This window comes from Netta rufina, assembly GCF_964035555.1.
Source record: "Netta rufina genome assembly, chromosome: 9".
NCBI classification, from domain to species: Eukaryota; Metazoa; Chordata; class Aves; order Anseriformes; family Anatidae; genus Netta; species Netta rufina.
The window spans coordinates 2879489-2898404 of record NC_140132.1 but is presented as its reverse complement, the minus strand read 5'-3'; the positions used below and the strand labels follow the sequence as shown (position 1 = coordinate 2898404).

Below are 18916 nucleotides of genomic sequence, written 5' to 3'. Positions count from 1 at the left end.
AAAACCCAGTCAAATATAGGTCAAATATTCAAAAACGCTATCTAAAAGTGGGAACACATTTTCATCTTTCCACAGCAAAGCCACCAGCTGGTTTGGTTAGTTGCTGCATTTCCAAGCCTCACATCGGCACCCCAATCTAAAGGAACACATTTGGCAGTCACTATCAGCAGTGTCACCCCTGCCTCTGCAGACGAGGAGGAGCTGAGGTCCCATCGCAGCAGCCCAGGGCTGTGGGGCACAGCTGCCAGGAGAGATGTGGGGCTGGCCAGGGCCCACCCCACTGCCAGGAGGACACCCCCAGGAACCGGGAATGGCAACTCGGAGAGCTCACACGGCTTGCTAACACAAGTAGCTGTATTTTACACCACGTTTTTGAGGTTACTTCACCTCTTTTTGCTGAGGAGTGGGTAATTTCTTAAGGTTTGAAGGCAACGATTACAAGATAGGATGCATCAACAGGAATGATCTCTTCAAGTCTTATTTATGAAACAGTGTAGAGAAAGAAAAAAGCAGTATTAGTCATGCTGTTTGCAGATTGTTTAAAAAAAATACTCGAGATCTCAACTTAAAGTAGAAATAACACACAACTAACTATACATGTACATACTTTATCACACAACAGTTGTAAAAGCTTTAAACATGATCAATTTCCAAATAAATGCCAAGTCTTAATAATGCCCATTGCATGGGGACAAGAAAAGATAACACTGATTCACGATGCCCTAAAAAACAGCGGCGTGTACAGCGACAGCTGAACACGAGACCCAGACACTTCCTTGTCACGTCATCTTGCTGCATGGATGGAAGTGGTCAGCACAGATGGATCAAACCAGGATGAGTTGTATAATAATACTTAGCTCTGACATGATGTTTCTCAGAAGTACTTTCGAAGCACAAAGAAGGCCGTGCCGTCATTCCCGTTGTACCTATGGGAAGCCAAGCACGTGGGAAAGAAACCCACTTATAGCTCTCGTAGAGAGGCTTTAACTACAATGTAATGAACACCACAACAGACTGAGCATGCTCACCAAATTCCAAATTAAATCTGTCAGTGGACACATGTAGTTTCTCTAAGAACAAAAGCACTTTGCTCCTACATGCTGTTCTTCCATCACCCATTCACCACTAGTGCATGGAGAAAAAACTGGGTAGCTATTGTAAGTACGTAACTACAATTCTTCCTGGCACTTCCAAAATATTTTCACTTGCACACACAAAGAAGATTTCAATTCAACTGAATTCAAGCAGTCACAGTACAAAGCCATTCGTGTGCATGGACACGCACACTCACATGCACACACCTCTAATCATCCCACAAGGCTTCTTTTAAAATTTCACACTGCATCCTAAATAGCTTGACCTGCAGAAACAACACGGACGCCTAGAAGAATATGGAGCTAAAGAGGCTTTAGTGATTTTCCCGTATAAGTAAATGTTAGGTCTGGAGCTTCTTTGCAAAGATGATCGGAAACAACGTAAACCTGGAATCTATAGGATCTGTCACCGCCAGTTTGAAGGAAACCGTAGGCAATGGGAAACGCAGATCAGCCAGCTGGGGTCACACAGTGCGCACGTCCACAAAAAAGGGCATTGAATTTTTAGACAAAACACCAGGGAAGTGTAGGTAATTTGGATTTCACATGCAAAGCCCAGAAACAAATAGCCATGCTTTACTTACTACCTGGAAACGTTCTGATATTATAAAGCACATCAATGAACAGTTGTGTTCAGCAATATTGCCCGTGGTCTGATACCACTAGCAAAGAAACCAGTTCACAGTTACGAAATATCTGAAGTCCATTAGGGTATTTTGCAATAACGTATACGTTATTTCCTCAGGCTCTCCTATTAAACTAAAACCAAATGGATCTCCAGGACCAGGACAATAATATAAAAGCATAGATAAAACCTCAGCAGTTACTTATGTATGTTCTTTAAGTACACTTCTTCATTTTTTTATTGCACAAATTTACTAAGCCATAAACATAACTTTGACAGTTCCATAGTCAGTAGGAACATATCTAGAAGTACATGAAATCAAAGAGAGATGTAAGAAACTGGAAAAAAAAATAGAGCAGGCAGTATTTCAGTGTACTTCAGGCTTACAATGGCCAGCACATTTTCAGTCTTTTACTCAGTTTGGGACAAATTTATATGAGTTAGGAGTTGTATCAATCTCAAGATACCAAGTGTGGGTCCGTTGATAAGCAATTCTGTTGTCTTGGACATTTTTGTAGACCTCTTCAAGCACACAATGAACTGCCAGGGCTCTGCAGGCCCCCCAAGGCCCTGCTCAGACCTGCAGCAGCACCACCGATGAACTCAGGTTCATGAAGCAGCCCCAAACACCAGCACCCATCCCTGTCCCAGGCCAACACAGCCACAGGTATGGCTACGCAGTGAACTTGTCTTCTTTTCCTTTTGCAAGGGGGAAAACAGGCATTTTTCTGTGGAACCTGTTCCCCAGTCCAGCAAACTGCTCAGCCACCTGCTGGCACAAGCCAAAGGACAACATGTAAAAGCAGCTGTGAGGTGCCCAGGGCCAACTTTAACTGGCACAGTTACCAGAGGAAATGTCTACAAAAACTAGCAAAAGATTAAATTGTAAGGAAAGGTAGAAAACGGTAAATACGTAATTAAAACAACTGTGTTTTTATAATATATATAATGGGGATTATAAAACTGAAGCGTTTAACTTACTGATTGGGAATGATTCATTTAAGATACTTAAGACATGACGATATCAAACTTTTGAGGATGTTTCCAAAAATCGCCTACTATTTTTTTTTTGCATGTTTTAACACGCCAGTCCCTTGTTTTGGGGGAGCTGGGATGCATTCTGTCTCTTTCAGTCTCCCAGACAGATCATACTTTAAATTCTCCTGGGCTAACACACAGCTCTGCAACATTACCTCTACAGTAAGCCCGATTTAATTCTCCCACAGCTCAAAACAATCACCCAAACCCATCACTGAGTTGTCCCTGTCCAGCTCACCCAGCCTGTTTAAGAACTAGCTTGAACTAGCATCCGTCGTGGTTTTACCAGGAAGGCCCAGCTCCACAAGCAGTTTGCCACACACAGGAGGATTTGGCCCAGCTGAGGAGTACCCCTGCTGCTCTGTTGCCAGCTTGGTTTGGCATTGCAGGTCCGCCTGCACCCAGCAGCACGTCAGCCCGTTAGCACTGAGCACAGCAGGAACGGGCACAGGCCATGATAAAACACCAGAACGACACCTATACCCCACACACATACCTATGGATCTACCCTCACGCCTAAGAACAGCAACCATCACCTCTTCTTCAGGACATGAGGGGAGGCACCCCTTTCTCACTTGGTAGCCCACTGGCAGGAGTATTCACTGAAGGATGAGGAGAACCTGGGCCAATTTTTTCATTTTCCTGGAAGAATTAAGATCTCCTACAGGAAAAATTTTAATCACCGGTCTACCAGATGCTTCCAGGTGAGGAAATGAAGCATATTCAGCCCACCTTGCCATGGCAATAATTAAGAATCTGCTGTGTCAAAGACTGTGGGTGAAAACAATTTCCAGAAAGGGGGTCCCCAGAGTGCTGTGTCGACTATTCACATGTTTCGCCCGGGGACTGCCCTTGCAACAAGCGTTCCCTGGCATTAGGCAAGTGCCCTGGGCATCAGGCAACAGCCATCTTCACATGGATCCTGTCAGGATTCATTCCTAGCAGAGGAACCAAGCTCCACATGGAGATGCCCTAGCCGAAACAGCCTGTTGCCTATGTGGGAAGGCTTTTTTCACAAATGTGGGCAAGTGAATTGTCTATTAAACAGGAATTTTTCACTAAACAAAAGTGAACAACACTCTGGGTTAGTGCTCACCTGAGGACTCTGATACTTCTGTGCATGCCTAGAAAGTAAAATCTAGCTTCCTTCAGAATTAGGCAGCAAGACTTGTTATAAGGATCACCTATTTGGATTTATGTGCTTTAATTCCGCAGTCACCATATTTAAAACATCCAAACCCTTTGTTAACATGGATTGCATTTAGATACACCTAACTCTGTGAACAGCCACAGCTGTGTATCTCAGTAGATGCCAGTGATCTGTAATTATACCTCAAGGTCAAATAAATAAATGTATGAAATGAAGCAATCATTAGCACACAACATTTTGACAATGCTAAAGAACGGAGCTAAGTATTACATCCGTCACCCCAGAAGCAAGATCTAATGCAGACTGGGAGCAGGAAGATAGAGAGTACTAAAACCAGTGATGTCTTATGCTTTATAAAGTTACTCAAGTAATTCTCTGGACAAATCAGTTACTTGCCTCTGAAATTATTTGCAAATGTTGCACTTACTATTGTCTTTTTTCTTCTAGTATCATGACACAACAATCACAAAACAATGAAACAAGAAGAGTAATTGTCTTGCCAGTGCCCAATAAATTGCTTCTCCAAGGCCTAACATCACTCCGTAATGTTTTGAATAGTCTAGAAATATCATAGCTCTAGACATTTTGTTTAGATTCGTTAATTTTTTTAGACTCTGAAGTCTGTTGTGTCTAAAGTGTTGTGAAGAGCCAAAAATCATTCTTCCAGCTAGTATGTGCATTTCTTTATTGCAGTGCATAGCAGCAAACAGTATTTACTTCTAAAAGCTGACTGAAATGTTTCATAAATTGTACATCCTTGACTTTACTAGTACTAGGAAGGTGTTGCAGTTGTGTTTTATTGGAATCCTATAGGTATTCTGACTGACAACACACTGGTCAAAAGTGATTCACCTAGAAATGCTGACATTAAATTGGATAGGACAAAACATTATTATCTTAAATTGTCCACCACTTGTAAAAGTACCACAAGGTATTACTGACTGTGAAAGCACACTTAACTTTCTCTCCCATTTGGGAAGATGACTGCAACAGAGTCTGGAAATTTTAGGGCAGGAAATCAGGAAATTCAGCACAATACTTGCAATCAAAAAAAGGAAACAGAAGGCTTGTTTACACTTCAATTGCTTTTACTACTAGCTCTATTCCCCCTCTAAAAACCTCAAGATCGGAAACACCTGAGGTCAGTAACACAGCATCTACCAGTGTGGATGCATGCAGGACATTGTGAACATTTAGATTCTGAGCCTCCCCAAACTGAACCAGTCATATGCTGTGAAATGAGCAATGATTCTCAATTAGGTAACAGAAGAGAGTAATAACGTATGCTTCTCTACTATGTATACAAGTAGAATTCTCTTACCTTTTGTTGGACTCTGGTTCTGATCTATAAATCCCTTCAAGTCTCCATTTGTGGAAGTCACACCAACCTGAACAAAACATTTTTGAAGTCTTAAAATATGACAGACCTTTCTATGTTTTGCAGTATGCAACTAACAGTACAATGAAAGTAACAGGTTCTGCATTTCTGAAACATCATAAACCTACGGCTGGTGCAGCCTAAGCAGAGCAAGAGGTTTGAAGCAAGGTGCCATGACATTTACCGTGTATATATGAAGACAAACTTTAATTTGAATTAAGTTCTTAACCAAAAAAAAACCCCTCACTATTCTCATACTTTACTATGAGTGACTCAAGGAGGACATTTTGAATATTATGGGCTAGGTCAGCGTCCCGGAGCAGCTGCGACCAACACCATCAGAGGAATCGGCCTGCTGTCCTGCATTCCCAGTACCAGACACCATGGTGCACCGGGCTGAGAGCCATGCCTACTGATGTCTTTAAAATACATTCCCAGGCCTTCAGAGAGAACCTGATTTACAGTCGGGGTAAATTACTAGAGACGTGGAGAACATGAATCATGTACGCAACGGCACATCTCTGATTTTGGCATGTACACAGAGCACAGAAAGGCGGCATTTACACAGAAAAACACAAGATCACCATTCCTAGATAGGGAGGAGATGGAAAGTCCCTCGGAGCCCAGTTAGGAAGGGATGGGCCCAGCAACAGCAAGGAACGACACAGCGTTCTGCAGTTTCAGAGCACTACCCTGTAGCACCTTAGTAAGCTCTGCTCAACAACGCGTTTTGTTTTGCTTCCAGGACGGAAGCTGCGGTAAGCACCGAGTGACTGAGCTCCTCTGGAAACAGCTCAGAATCAGAGCACAAGTCCTCCAGCAGGCAACTACACAAAGTAGTATAAAACCTTTAAGAATTGTTACAAAATTTGAGTGCTTCTCTAAATAACTGGAACAAAGTGTTCAGGTATGCAAGTTAAGAAAAAACAATTATGCAATCAAGGATCAAATATTTGCCTTTTTTTTTTTTTTTTTTTTTTTAAGAGGTATATGTAGTAAAAATATACCATACACTAGGTTTGCTAGCAGAATTTTAATCATATCAAATTAGAGAATCATTTGATTGAAGACAAATTAAACAGCAGTAATATATCACTGACTTAAACTGCAGAAGCACAAACAGTACCTACTAGAAGCACACAGTCACTCCATTCAGCCAGAGAGCTTGTACCGGGCAAGTAAGCTTTGAAGGGGAAAATCTGCCCCCAGCACTGTGCCAGACTTTTGAAGCATTATTAAAATCTTTCCACCACCAGGAACACCATATGAACCTTAACTGTTGCTGCACTACCCTGACCATAAAATACTGCCTAAATGAGCTAAGCTACGTACCTCTGTAAACAAAAGGCCCTGCAGACACTCAATACAGATCATCAGCTTATATCAGCTTTTTGTGTTGGACCTGCTCTTTCCTGTCACACCCAACTACCCGTGCACAGGGGGGCAACCAATTGCTTTAGTGGCTGCAGACTACGCTGTCACCAGAGTTGCTCTTACAACAGAGCGAGCCCTTCTGATTTTCCTCAGCTTCCCCTCTCCCCCCACCAGGTGGCAGCGGCAGGCAGCGAGCAGGACGGGGAGCGGAGGGGAGGGGAGCAGCTGCCCGGGGCTGCTCTGCCACCTCGTGTGGAAGGGGGGTCACGCTGCCAATGTGTTCTGCGAGGGATCCAAAACAGGCTCGGAAAGTTTGGGAAACTCCACAGCGAACAGCACTGGAGGGACATGAATTTCATGAGAGCTTAAATGATAAGTGAGAGGTAAAATGAGTGTTTCTTACAGAAGGATTACCACACCTAAACCCTCAAGAAGAGCAAAGTTTGACGCAGTATTACGATGCTGCAACAGAACAAGAACTTGACAGTATTTCCTTTTGATGTCACTAATGCCAATGCAGGTCATGTCGTTATCTGCACTTCTGTAACACCCATAGATTTTGGGGATCTTTTGGTTTAATCATCTACGTACCTATGTCCTGGCAAAATGAAGAGATGTAATCTCTATTTTACATAAACTGCTTGAAAATTGCAGATGTAATCCAAAATGGATTTTAAGGAACCAGAAAAAATAATAATAATAAAAAAAAGCAGCTAGCTGTGCTACAAGTATCCCATTCTTACTCAGACCCTATTTAAAGAATTAAGGCTACAGGCTTAGCTTACCTAGGTATGCATCATTTATTACGTTTTGTATGGTTCACGTGACACTTGTGCTTTGTAACACTGCCCCAGAGCGTCTGGACTACTGCGTATGGCAGGGGCACGATTCTTGTTTTTGTCTATCTGCAGCAAGATGAACTCAACCCACAAGATGAAACATACACGTGGTGGGGGCCTTTGCATCCCATTAAATGTTTTCAGCAAGTCTTTTGTCTTTTTCCCCTTTCCTAGTAGGTGACCAAGAAGTTTCCAAACAGAGCAAGGGGACAGGAAAAACAAACAAACAAAAAACAACCAACAAAGGACAGAGCAAAATCTTGGATGGGGCAAACTTTCATGAGTTGCCCTTCTAACTTACCATCCTTCTCCACAGATTGACATACTGCTCGGTTATCCAGCCTCTCCCTGCAACCCTTCCCTTTCCATACAAGAAATTCATTCTCCCATCAACCTGAAACATTTTCGTTCTCTCTGACCTAGAATTACTCTAGATAATAGCATGCAGAAGTTGTTCGTTGTTGCTTTCTTATACCTGTAAGCCCTGACAGACTGATTTGTAGACAGACTGTTGTAGTAGCACATACTGAAACACCTCAGGGCCTAAGAAAGGCTCCCTCAACATAATATTTGCATGGAATATTACTTCAGAACAGCTAGTGCTCTTTACTTCGTTTTTAAGGAATTCCCTTTCTAAAGCAGGTGTTCAGGCTTGTTCAAGACCCTCTTAACCAACTTCAGCAGCTAAATTATTCTAATTTTCTTTCACACCAACATGTGAAGGGACAACTCTTATGGCCATGTTAACTGACCTCACCACTGACAGGACAACCACCCTCTGAGAAGCAGTGACAAACAACTTCACAAGCACATTTATATTAGACAATCAGATTAGACAATCAAAATTAACAGTTCTTATTCAAATAATCTGTATGAGGCACGTTATTTATTTTGCCCTGAAAACAAGTTTAACATGAGTATTTGCTGTTTTTTTTTCCCCATTTCTCAATACTGTTTTGGTGCCTTCTTACCCTAAGTACTAAACGGATAGGAAAAAGGCACATTACAACATGAGAAAAGAATAAAATAACCAACTGCAACAAGGCAACTTGAATAGCATATGGGTACAATGCATACTGTAAGCATGTAAACAGCTCATCTCTGAGAATTCATAACTTTTACTCAACATTTTGTTATTTGCAGGTGTTTTGGTTGGGATTCTTTTCCAGAAAAGGTCAAATTATCCATTAGATATGTTAGAGATTAGATATATTAAATATCAAATTATCTGTAAATTATAGATATTAGATATATTAGATATAAAATTATCCATAAGTTCCACAAGCATACTAGGAACGTTCTGCATTTCATGAGCCCACTGCTCAGTGATGATTCTCCCATGACACAATAAAAAGTTTAGCAAGGAAAAACAGCAATGAGGAATGTTATGAATGAACGTCCAAATTCCACTACTTTTGAGTTCTCTGTCCTTGATGCTTCAACAGAAAGAAAAAAAGATGGAGAAACATCTGCAGAGAAGCTCTGTCCAAAAAGTATGTTTCACCTTAACCTCTGGAGATTGGTAAAACATTACAGACAGCGTAACAGACAGATACCAACCTTACATTCAAAACGTGTTTCAGGCTGCAGAAATCCAGAGATATATTGCTAAACCCTGCAGCTCTACACATTCAGAAGCGTTCCTGGGCCTTCTAGCAGCAATAGAACACTCTTGGGCTAACACTCTTGGCCTGAGTGTGTAGTTCTGAGTAACTCTGATTATGAAATCCTGTAAAAATGCTACCAATAAGAACAGAAAGCATATAATCACCCTTGTTATCACACTATTGTTTTGCAAATCCTTTGAATGGGTATATCTAAAAACCATGAAAACTAAGTTCTACTTCCATCTGCACCACAGCAACTACTTTTTTAAATTAAATAAACCCATACATAGTACAGTAGCTAAATAACTATGTTTACATAGCTTAATGTGGAAAATTTCATGGCATGCTTTCTCTATAATACTTTCTCTATAAAGCAACCATAGCCTTGACTTAAAGGAACTAACAACAAAAACATCCATCTATATTCAGCACAAGAGCATGTTGCCCAGGCTGGATGTCAAATGTCCATCCTTGGAGGCTTTCAAACCCGAAGCCCTGAGCAGCCCTGGACAAAGCCCCAAGCTGGGTTCTGAATGCAAGCGCCCTGGAGCATTAATCCTGGTGCTGGAGCAGAGCGCTCCCGAGATCCCTTCCAGTCATCTAACCGTACTGCAGAACACTACGGATTATATTGGTGTTGGTATTCATCCTCAGACTGCACTGAAGAAAAGGTCAAACCTACAAATGATTTAGATTTGTGTAGCTGATCCACATACATCAGATGAATTATCTATTTGCACTACAGATGAATATAGCCCATGAAGTAAGTCATAGGGTTTTGCATATATACCTCAATTCATTTGCTAACTTTGCCAGCTTGAATCAAACAGTTTAACATAAGACATCTGAAAGCTTTCCCTGGAACTACACACCGAATAAAACTATTAATAAGCCAACAGATAATAAACCTTCCAAGACTTGAGAATTCATTTAACCAAGCTATGCCCGGGACATCAACCTAACTAAATGTGCACAAAAACTTAAGCAGTTTCTGAAGGACTGAACGGAGAACCATCCTACGGCCATCTACACTTTTATTCTGGGGTACCTACATCTTTAGTCATGTTGCTTCCTAAACCCGTTCAGATTTAATTAAGTCAGAGAACGCTTCTCCAAAGGCAACCAACAGGTAAATTGTTGAGGACTCAAAGCACTCTTCAGTCATTGACCACCAAGCATAATCAAAACTGTTCTGTATACAAATTGTGTATCTCAAGAAGCACAGCTACTCAGGCAGAAAACTAAGGTCAGGCTGTTACCCATTTTATTAGCTTCCTCAGAACCGGGGGTAGGGAAGTCGAAGACTCAGGACACTACTCTACAACCTGGTTAACGTGGCAGATGAACATGCAGGAAGGTCCCGGAAACCAGGAGTGTACAGCCACGAGCACAGAAACGTGCCTTTATTTCTACTCTTTCTAGTTTTGAGACTCAGATTCAGTAGAAGGATTTTACTCTGGTGCTTCAACAAAATGAGAAGCTCTCTGGTAAGTTTGGAGCGATGTTAGTGGAAACAACAGCATAAGGCATTGCCTTGATTATTGACCTGACCTGTAGCTGATTAAACTGTATATCCTTAAAGAGCCTCCAACTCGTTCAATTGGCACTGCAGAAGCTGCTGGGACATGTGTGTGTGGTACACAAAAGTCTTGTCCATTCAAAGAATCAAACACAAAGACCTTCAAATTCTGGAAGCCAGAAGTGACTGGTAGGATGTCAATACAAAAGGTAATACATGTTATAGAATCATAAACTTACATTTTTTGCCGTCATGTCAGAGTATTGCTTTATATTCTGTAAAACCATAAGATATCCCTTTTCATCTTCACATAATCTTTAAAATAAACATCCTGTAAGAAAGTAAAACATCTGAGTTAAAATACATTTTCAACTAGCTCTCTATCTGAAACCCTGCTTCTCCCAAGGATGGTAGATTTCTATGTCTTTTTTTTAAATCTTTTTCTTTTTAGTGTCACCACAACAGAAAGGTTCTGCAGATACTAGAAGTTTACATTGCCTGAAATAGTCAGATGTAATCTTATATACAGAGCCCCAAAAATATTAATGTGCTGGCAGAGCTTGTCAGACCATTACTAAAGTCTCATAATTAAAGCCATGCAATCATTTACATCTAATGCAGACTGACTCTAAAAACTAGAAGTGAATTAATTCCCTCCATTGCGTCTTTAACCTCCAGAGAATGCTTCTAATTCCATTGCTGCAGATGTTCAAAGATCTTGATAAGAAGTAGGAATTAATACAAAATGTACCCACACAGCAAATATTTAGTATTTTTAGGAAACATCTAAAAAAAACCATGTTCCAGTTCAAACTCACTTTTTTAATACATATTTTCAGGCTTTTATATTGTCCTTATATAAGAAGGTTAATACTGTAATTAGGACTAGAATATTAGTGTTCCAGGAAAAGATAAACATTCCACTAAACTGAAGAATACTTAAAGTGACTCCTTTTTAAATCAAAGCTTCCAGAAGCCTTACAGAAAGCTGAGGAAAAGTTACAAAGAAATGCTGGCAGCAAAAAAACATTTTAAAGACAGAATTAACTTGACAAAATGCTTAAGTACTTTGCAAGTACTTTATAAGTACTACTTGCTGTTAATAAATGGACTACAAAAGTCATCTGAATTGCACTTAGATGCATGAGGGAGAAATGTTCACGCTTTCAAGAGTGGAATCGAGTCAGAAAAGTCTTTTAGAGGATGCCTAAACTAGTTACTATCTATGAGTCACAACCATTTACAGCAGAAATCACCAACTGCAAAAGCAGGTGCAATTTATGCTGTTTCCTCTGCGATTTACCCTGTGCAAGCTTTGAGAATGGCCGGTGTCTTCACCTCCCTTCTAAGGCAGTGCCCAACAAGTTTCAGCAGTGTGCATTGCTCGTGAGGGACTCTACCATCACTGCGCTCACAGTTTTGATTAATCCAGAAGAACACTAAATTCTGTGACTTTTCTACAGATTTCTTGGTGCATTCAGACATTATATCCCTTCAACTGTTACTGGAGTTAGTGGAAAATATGCCATGCAACTTGGAGGTGTTCTCCATTTGCTATTGCAGGAGTTGTATCCATCTCCCCTAGGTCTTGGCTTCCCTGCAGCCGTGACCAAGCAGCTGTTCAGCACACAAACACCTCGCTGAAACCTGAAAAGTTGCCACAAAGAGGCCATAAAGCAACAGTGGTCATGGCAAGGAGCAAACACTTGACACCCTGCACCACATCTGAAAATGAGGATCCGCGTGCTGCTTCTTTCTCTGCCTTCTTCCTCCTTCTACACACACACTTTCCAAATACGTCATCTGGAGCCCTGGCCAAAATTTACACAGCTTACCCTTTCTGTCCTGTTTTAAGAGGCTTTACAAGTAAGGGACTCCCATAAGGCGTACTTAAGAACACACCTGCTAAGCAGTTTTAAACTGCTGAGAGATAAGCAAAGCAGTTCCAGCTCTGCCAGGTTATCTGCCACCACGCTCAGTGATCCAGAAGGCACCATCCATAAACTGTTACCATCTCTGCCCCGATGCTCTTCAGCCTGGATGAGCAGTCGGTGTTCTTCCAGCTTTATGAACACACTTTGTCAAGCGCAAGAAGCCAGACTTTGCGACCCCACCATCTGCCATGACCTCTCATCAGGCTCAGACAAAAGAACCCACACAGATGGCCTCGGAACAGATTCTCCTCAGTCCCCATCGCTGCCTGACAGCCTGCACTGCACTGATGCAGAAACACAAACTTCTGCCTTTTTGTCCTTTAACTGGATGCTACTGAAATGAAGCTGCCTAAAGGCAGGTTTAGAGCCCAAGGCACATGGCACAGAGGCTGCTTTATTTGAACTAAGGTTCTCCCTTTGTAACCTAAGCCTTGGCTTATAACCCACTCCCCTAATTTTGCATTTTGGTCAAATGTAGGGCACAGTGAGCAAAGTGAGCTGTGAAACTTTGTAAAGTTTGGGCTGTGATTTCTTCCACAACTTTAAGCTTATGAAAACCTAGATAATCAAGCTCAAATTGCCACAAAACAGCGCAAGAATGGTTACCTGCACATACTGCTCCTCACAAGTTAAAAGGCAGACTTACTCTGCAGTTGCAGTAACAGCAAAGCAGAACGCTTCGCACTAACGCACCAGCTCCGAGCTACGGCACTCCAAAGCTGATGTCAGGGAAGAGCAGAGACCAGAGATTCCTTACTAAGCAGCACAGGCTCCATGTTAAACAGCTAATTTATGCCCAGCATCCACACAGAGCAGACCACCTGTCACACATATGTTGCCTCGTATCTCCGCTTTCAGAGCTGTAAAGTTTCAGAACTAGAAAGCACTGGTCCCAAATCCGCCTGCTCCCAGAAGCGTGTCACCTCCTTCTTCCTGAACAATGTTTCAGTATCCAATTCCTTTCTGAAGCAACTGAGGTCAAGAAGAACTGATTTTCGTGAAAAAAATTGTGTGTACTCATCAGATTAATTTATTGTTACTCTGAGAATCAGAAGAACAGCTCTGTTATCAAGTTTCTGAACTTCAAGTTAACGATTTTGCACATCTCTAAGAAGATTTCACCGATCTGTTGACAAACTTTTTTTTCCCCTAGTCGTCTTCAGATGACACAGTCTCAGCTTTATCCTTTATGTATATGCACAAGGAATAAACTTGGCCCACAGACTGGAAAAAAAACAGGGATACCCATGTCACAGAATCACCAAACGGCCATACAATGCCAGTTTGTCACTTGATGAAGAACTCCAAAAACCCAACTCCAGGGCGTATTCAGCACGTCACATACCTAATTTTGATGTTGGAAATAATAAAAAAGGAAGAAGCTCTTAGGAAACATGCAAAAGGAACACCCACTATGATGTGTGTGATGAAGATCTTACAGGAACTACAACTTTTTTTTTCTCCAGCATTTAGTGTGAGCAAAGTAAAAGTATGCCTTCAGGAAAGCCCTAGCTGATAACAGACAAGGTGATTAGAGACTGAACAAAGCAAATCTAAGAGACTTGACTGTAAAATGGCACTCTTGGAATTTTTAACAAAATAAAATACCTTGAGAAGAGGAGGGAGTTTTACAGCATCAAGCCCATGTAGAGCTCTGAAGGCTGAAAGGCACACAAAGCACAAACACTGCTTTATCTTCTTTCTACAAATTATGGCTGTTAGTGAAACCAAACGTGGTTTCATTATTGCACGCAGTACTGAAAAAGAAACTATTTAGGACTGGATAATCCTGAAGCACTCATGGTTTAATCATTTTTATATGACTTAAAAGACGGCAACCTATGAAGCCAAAGTACAAAAGTACTTTCTTTTCACTACTGCATTCCACAAAAATGAAATGAACTCGACTGCTTTAAGCCAAGACACAAAAGGAAGATACAGCTGTATGTGAACCTATTTGAAAGCAAACATCTCATCCTGGGCTTTGGGGTAACCAGCTAACATCAGAGAAATCAGAAGGAAAGAAACCAGGTAAATACCCATACCAACCAGTTTCTCCTCAGCTGCTGTGATGGCGCAAAATGCCAGTGTGCTGTCAGAACAACTAGCGGGGCAGCTCCTGACAGCGGCACCCAAGTTACACAACGAACAGCTGATGTTCAGCGTGGTTTGTCAGGAGGATGCTGGGGAAGCGTCCCTCGCAGACCTCATGCAGCACATACTGAGGCAGCAAATGAGTCAGATCCCTTTCAGCACTGACTTAACCCCAAACACTGCATCCCCATCACTGCTACAACTCGCTAGATTTGCTGTCACTGGTGCAGGCGTTGCAACACAATGAGCAAAAGCTGTCCATGGAGGCCACCAGACATCTGGAACAGCACGGTGACATGGGATGAAAATAGGTCTGAGTGGATGCACAAGGGACAACACCACACAGCACAGGGGTAAAGTCCAAAGCTGTAATAAACCTCCCAGCTGGCGGTGCCCAACGTCTACAGGCACTTGGCTGCCACGCCACGCAGTCAGTGCTGTGCCCAAAGTGCTGCTGCTGCTCCAGCCCTGGCGGTGCTGAGCAGCCCGATGCCATGCCTGCCTTAGACCCAAATCCTGCAACTGGCTATCCCTCCCCTCAAGGCACTGAGTTTCTTAGACAAGCTCTCAGGCATACCCAGGGCCACGCGAGCAGCAATGCTAAACTACACGTTGCAGCACTCAGGGCTTGTTTCAAAAGTGTTGAGCATGTCCCTTATTGCTCAAATAACGAGGAGGTTACATCAAATGCGGAATGATTTCCATGTACTTAAACCTAGTTTGGGGCCGTTTTTAATTCCCCAAACCAGCTTACTGTCATTCAAGATAAAGCATATAGGGTTTGACATCAGAAGAGCGGGTAATGTTCATAAAGCACTTAATAGATGACTTGACCTTTTTTTTTTTTTTTTTTTTTTTTTAGAGACAACTTACTTCTATCAGCACTGACGTGCGCTGATACATTTCAAAGCAACAGAAATTTAGCAGCAGTTCTGTTAAGTAGCCAACCTATCCTATAAGCTTATCTTTTGTTCTTTAAGTGGCCCTCTAGCCCAGGCATTTTCCTGTAGCCGACTGCAACACAGGGCACAACAACGTGTGGGCTTCTACTGGTTCAGTACAAAGAGGCAGGTAAAACCCTCTGCCAGTTAAGAGCATACTGTATTTTCAAAACCGTACTTTTTTTCTCTTCAGATGTTCATTTTAGCAATGGGATGACATTTGGAAAACAAAATTGAGTGATCTATATGAATGACTGAAAAATACCTTGGTAAGCCAGTCTTTGTGCAGTGCCAGTAAATACATCAGCTTCTCTTTCATTAAGCTCTGCTGACAAGAGCATCTTTGGCACTACTGAGGTCTCAAACAAACTTCTCGATACTTCAGAGAATGCTCTGGATATTGCCTTGTAATAAGCTTTAATTTTGAGATTTTAGAGTGTCCAGAGTTAGCGGTACATTGGCAAGCGCATGGCACAGTGTAACTGCCCTGCTGAGATACGCGTCTTTCCATACCCTGCAGCTGGAAGGATCTTCATGTCTAATGAACTGAAGATAATTGTACATTTAATTAAAGATCACCAAGTTATATAGGGATGACAAACTCAATGATGGGGAGAAACCTAATGGCTATTTCCCATGTTTTGCTTATAACTTACTAGGAGCTTTGTTCCTGTGTAAAGCTATTATTAACTCTATTCTTGCCTGGACTGAAGATTATGACAATATTCACCAAAGGGGAGAAGTTAAAAAATCTGGTAGAAAGGCAAAAGAGGAAAAAGGGTTTCTTTTCTAGCGATGCACAAACTCTCAAATCTCTATTACAGCATACAAAACCACCCAAAGGGTGCAGCTCCCTGCAACAAGCTGCGCTGACGTAAGATCGTGCCACAAGCATTACTAAAAGGGCTCTCTGACTTCTTCCTGTCTCATAGTTCCCCACTCCTTCCCCACGCTGCACACTCAACAACTCCCATTTTTACCTGACCCCTTGCTGAGCCAGTTTAGCTCCCAATAGTTTCAGGCCAGCAGCCACGGGGCAGGAGGGGGGCAGAAGGAAGCTCTCGGTATGCCACGACTCACCAACACGCCAGGTGACCCCCTCGGCCTGCGCATGAGACAGCAGCAACCTGAGCAGTTCCCTCTGCTGGGGCACTGTGTCGTGATGCAGCCTCTGAAAAAAGCATTTATGGCACACTTCAAATTTACCACTGGGTTGAAGCATAACAAAAGGATGGATGTGTTTTGTTCGCATGAAGACTAATCCATACTTTTGGGGAGTTCACTGAAATGCACACTTGCTTTGAAAATGTATTAGGAAGGGGCGGGATGTTTTGTCTTCAGATCGCAGCTTTCCCAATTTCTTATGCGCGAGGAGGAGCAAGAATATTTGCTCCTGAGAGGCAGCAGAAGCCTGACCTATTATACAGAATGGACACACAGCCTGAATTTTACCAGTTTTACATACAAAAGTAGCTAATTTTTTAAAAAGGTCTAAATGTATTTACAATTATAAGCCGGATTCTAACTGAAGCTTGCAACAGTTGGATGCACATTTCAGAGAACAGAAATGGATTTCTCAAGTTTCTCAAGCTCAAGTTTATAACGAAGGGAAAAGTTCTCTCTTTCCTTACAACGTACAGAGAACCCCTCACTACAGGTTTTTGATTTCACTCTGGGGACATAAGCTCACTTTTTATTGTAGTTCCTAAACTTACTCTCAACTACTGGTCACGTCACCACCGTAACTTCTATTATAGGTCTATTAGAGCTATGCTCGTAATTATAACTCCTGCTCACACAGGAAAGGTTTAATATACGGATGACTGCTACAGGTCACACGTGACTTTTAACACATTAGTGCACTGGCACTCACAAGCATTAATGAGCAAACACTGATACATTTGTTTGCTTTTAAGGCTTTCATTTCCACACAAAACAATACAACAGCTGCTACCAGGTTGAAGAATTCACTCACACAACCTCACCTGTAGCAACCTGCCAACTGCATTTTGAACATCCATTTTTCTTGATTTTTTTCCACCTACATTTCAGGCTGAAATCCCCAATAACAAACGAGTGAACAAAAGAGGTCACTGACCCAGAACACACTTGCCAACCGCTGCCACTGGCAAAGGGACAAGTTCCTCCCAAAGCAGCCTTCCTGCATCCCTGCGAAGGAGTCACCTGGCAGCGGTCAGTAAGGGGCTCTGTTAGACAGAACCCCATCATCTCCTCATCCGACCCAAAAAGAGACCAACCTGCCAGCAGCACAAACCTGACTTTCCAACCAGAGGAGCGTGCCCTCACTTTCCCTAACAAGGAAAAAAAATACGCGGCAGGACCAAAACTGCATTCACAAATGGACTTCAGCCTACAGAGGGAAAGAAAAGCTTCATGTTAGGGACACATTCTCTTTTGGGAAAGAACCGGCTATCTAGGAGTAGGAGAAGCATAACCTCAGCTACCACCCCGCCTTCCCTTTATTGGAAACTATCGTTCCACACAGGAAACAAGACAAAGCAGCAAAAAGGTTCCTTTAATGAGACCACGAGTGTAAGCTAACTTATTACTGCCTCACCTTCTTGCAAAAGAGCTACAGTCCGTAAACCAAGAAATGGGTGGGGGGAAGTGAATCTCATCCTAACAGTGGATGCTACAAAGCACACAGAGTCCAACCAGGAAGTGGTTATAAAACTGTCACCGCCCGCTACACCTACAGCTTCTTACAGTATTTCCTAGCATGACTAACACATACCTGGCTTTTCAGATCCCACAACAGGCAGTTATATCATCAGCTTTTGGGTAGCATGCACACCATTTGCACACCAACACATGTGGATTGTTCTCTGACAAACACTTAAGATGTTATTGATTCCAATGGCTTCTTGGTTTTGCACACAGGAACTCCCCACGTGTATTTCCTTGCACCAGACTGCACACAGAACAGTTTATTTTTCCTATTTTAAGATTTGGTGTTGATCATTACCTATGAAAGTAATTGGAAAGGCAACTGAGAAGTTCTTAATCATTACACCAAGAAGTATGCAGACAAAGCAAACACTGTATGAAATTGCTGCTTATTGAAGACAGTTCTAAGAATACTTTTTAAGGTAGCACACCAGAAGAAATGCAGGTCTAAGAGCTGCATTAGAATAGTTATAACTACAGAACCCGCCCTCCATTCTGATCCACGTTCGGATGCAGAAGTATTAATGTCTACACAGTACAGGCTGCAGCTTCCCTCCCCTAACCCTATCCAGTCATTATTCTTCTATTGCTTTTAGAGATGTGCGCTAGGCTTTCCTCTAGGCACGATGAAGAGA

General features: G+C 42.1%; 1 protein-coding gene across 4 annotated transcripts in view; it reads right to left on the bottom strand.

The window, feature by feature from the left end:
* The window catches only part of TFDP2 (transcription factor Dp-2), a 43502-nt gene extending 24943 nt beyond the window's left edge, over positions 1 to 18559 (bottom strand). For 2 of the 4 annotated variants that reach the window (XM_084291996.1, XM_084291998.1), the window contains exons 1-3: positions 18349 to 18559; positions 10864 to 10955; positions 5229 to 5295 (exon numbers count right to left, since the gene is read on the bottom strand). In XM_084291996.1, coding sequence (XP_084148122.1) covers positions 5229 to 5295; positions 10864 to 10911 — 115 coding nt within the window. In that variant the 5' untranslated portion in view covers positions 10912 to 10955; positions 18349 to 18559. Of the gene's footprint in view, positions 1 to 5228; positions 5296 to 10863; positions 10956 to 11927; positions 12041 to 18348 lie in introns of those variants that run through there. The other 2 variants (XM_084291997.1, XM_084291999.1) reach the window with 2 other exon arrangements.
* Between the last annotated feature and the right edge of the window lie 357 nt (positions 18560 to 18916).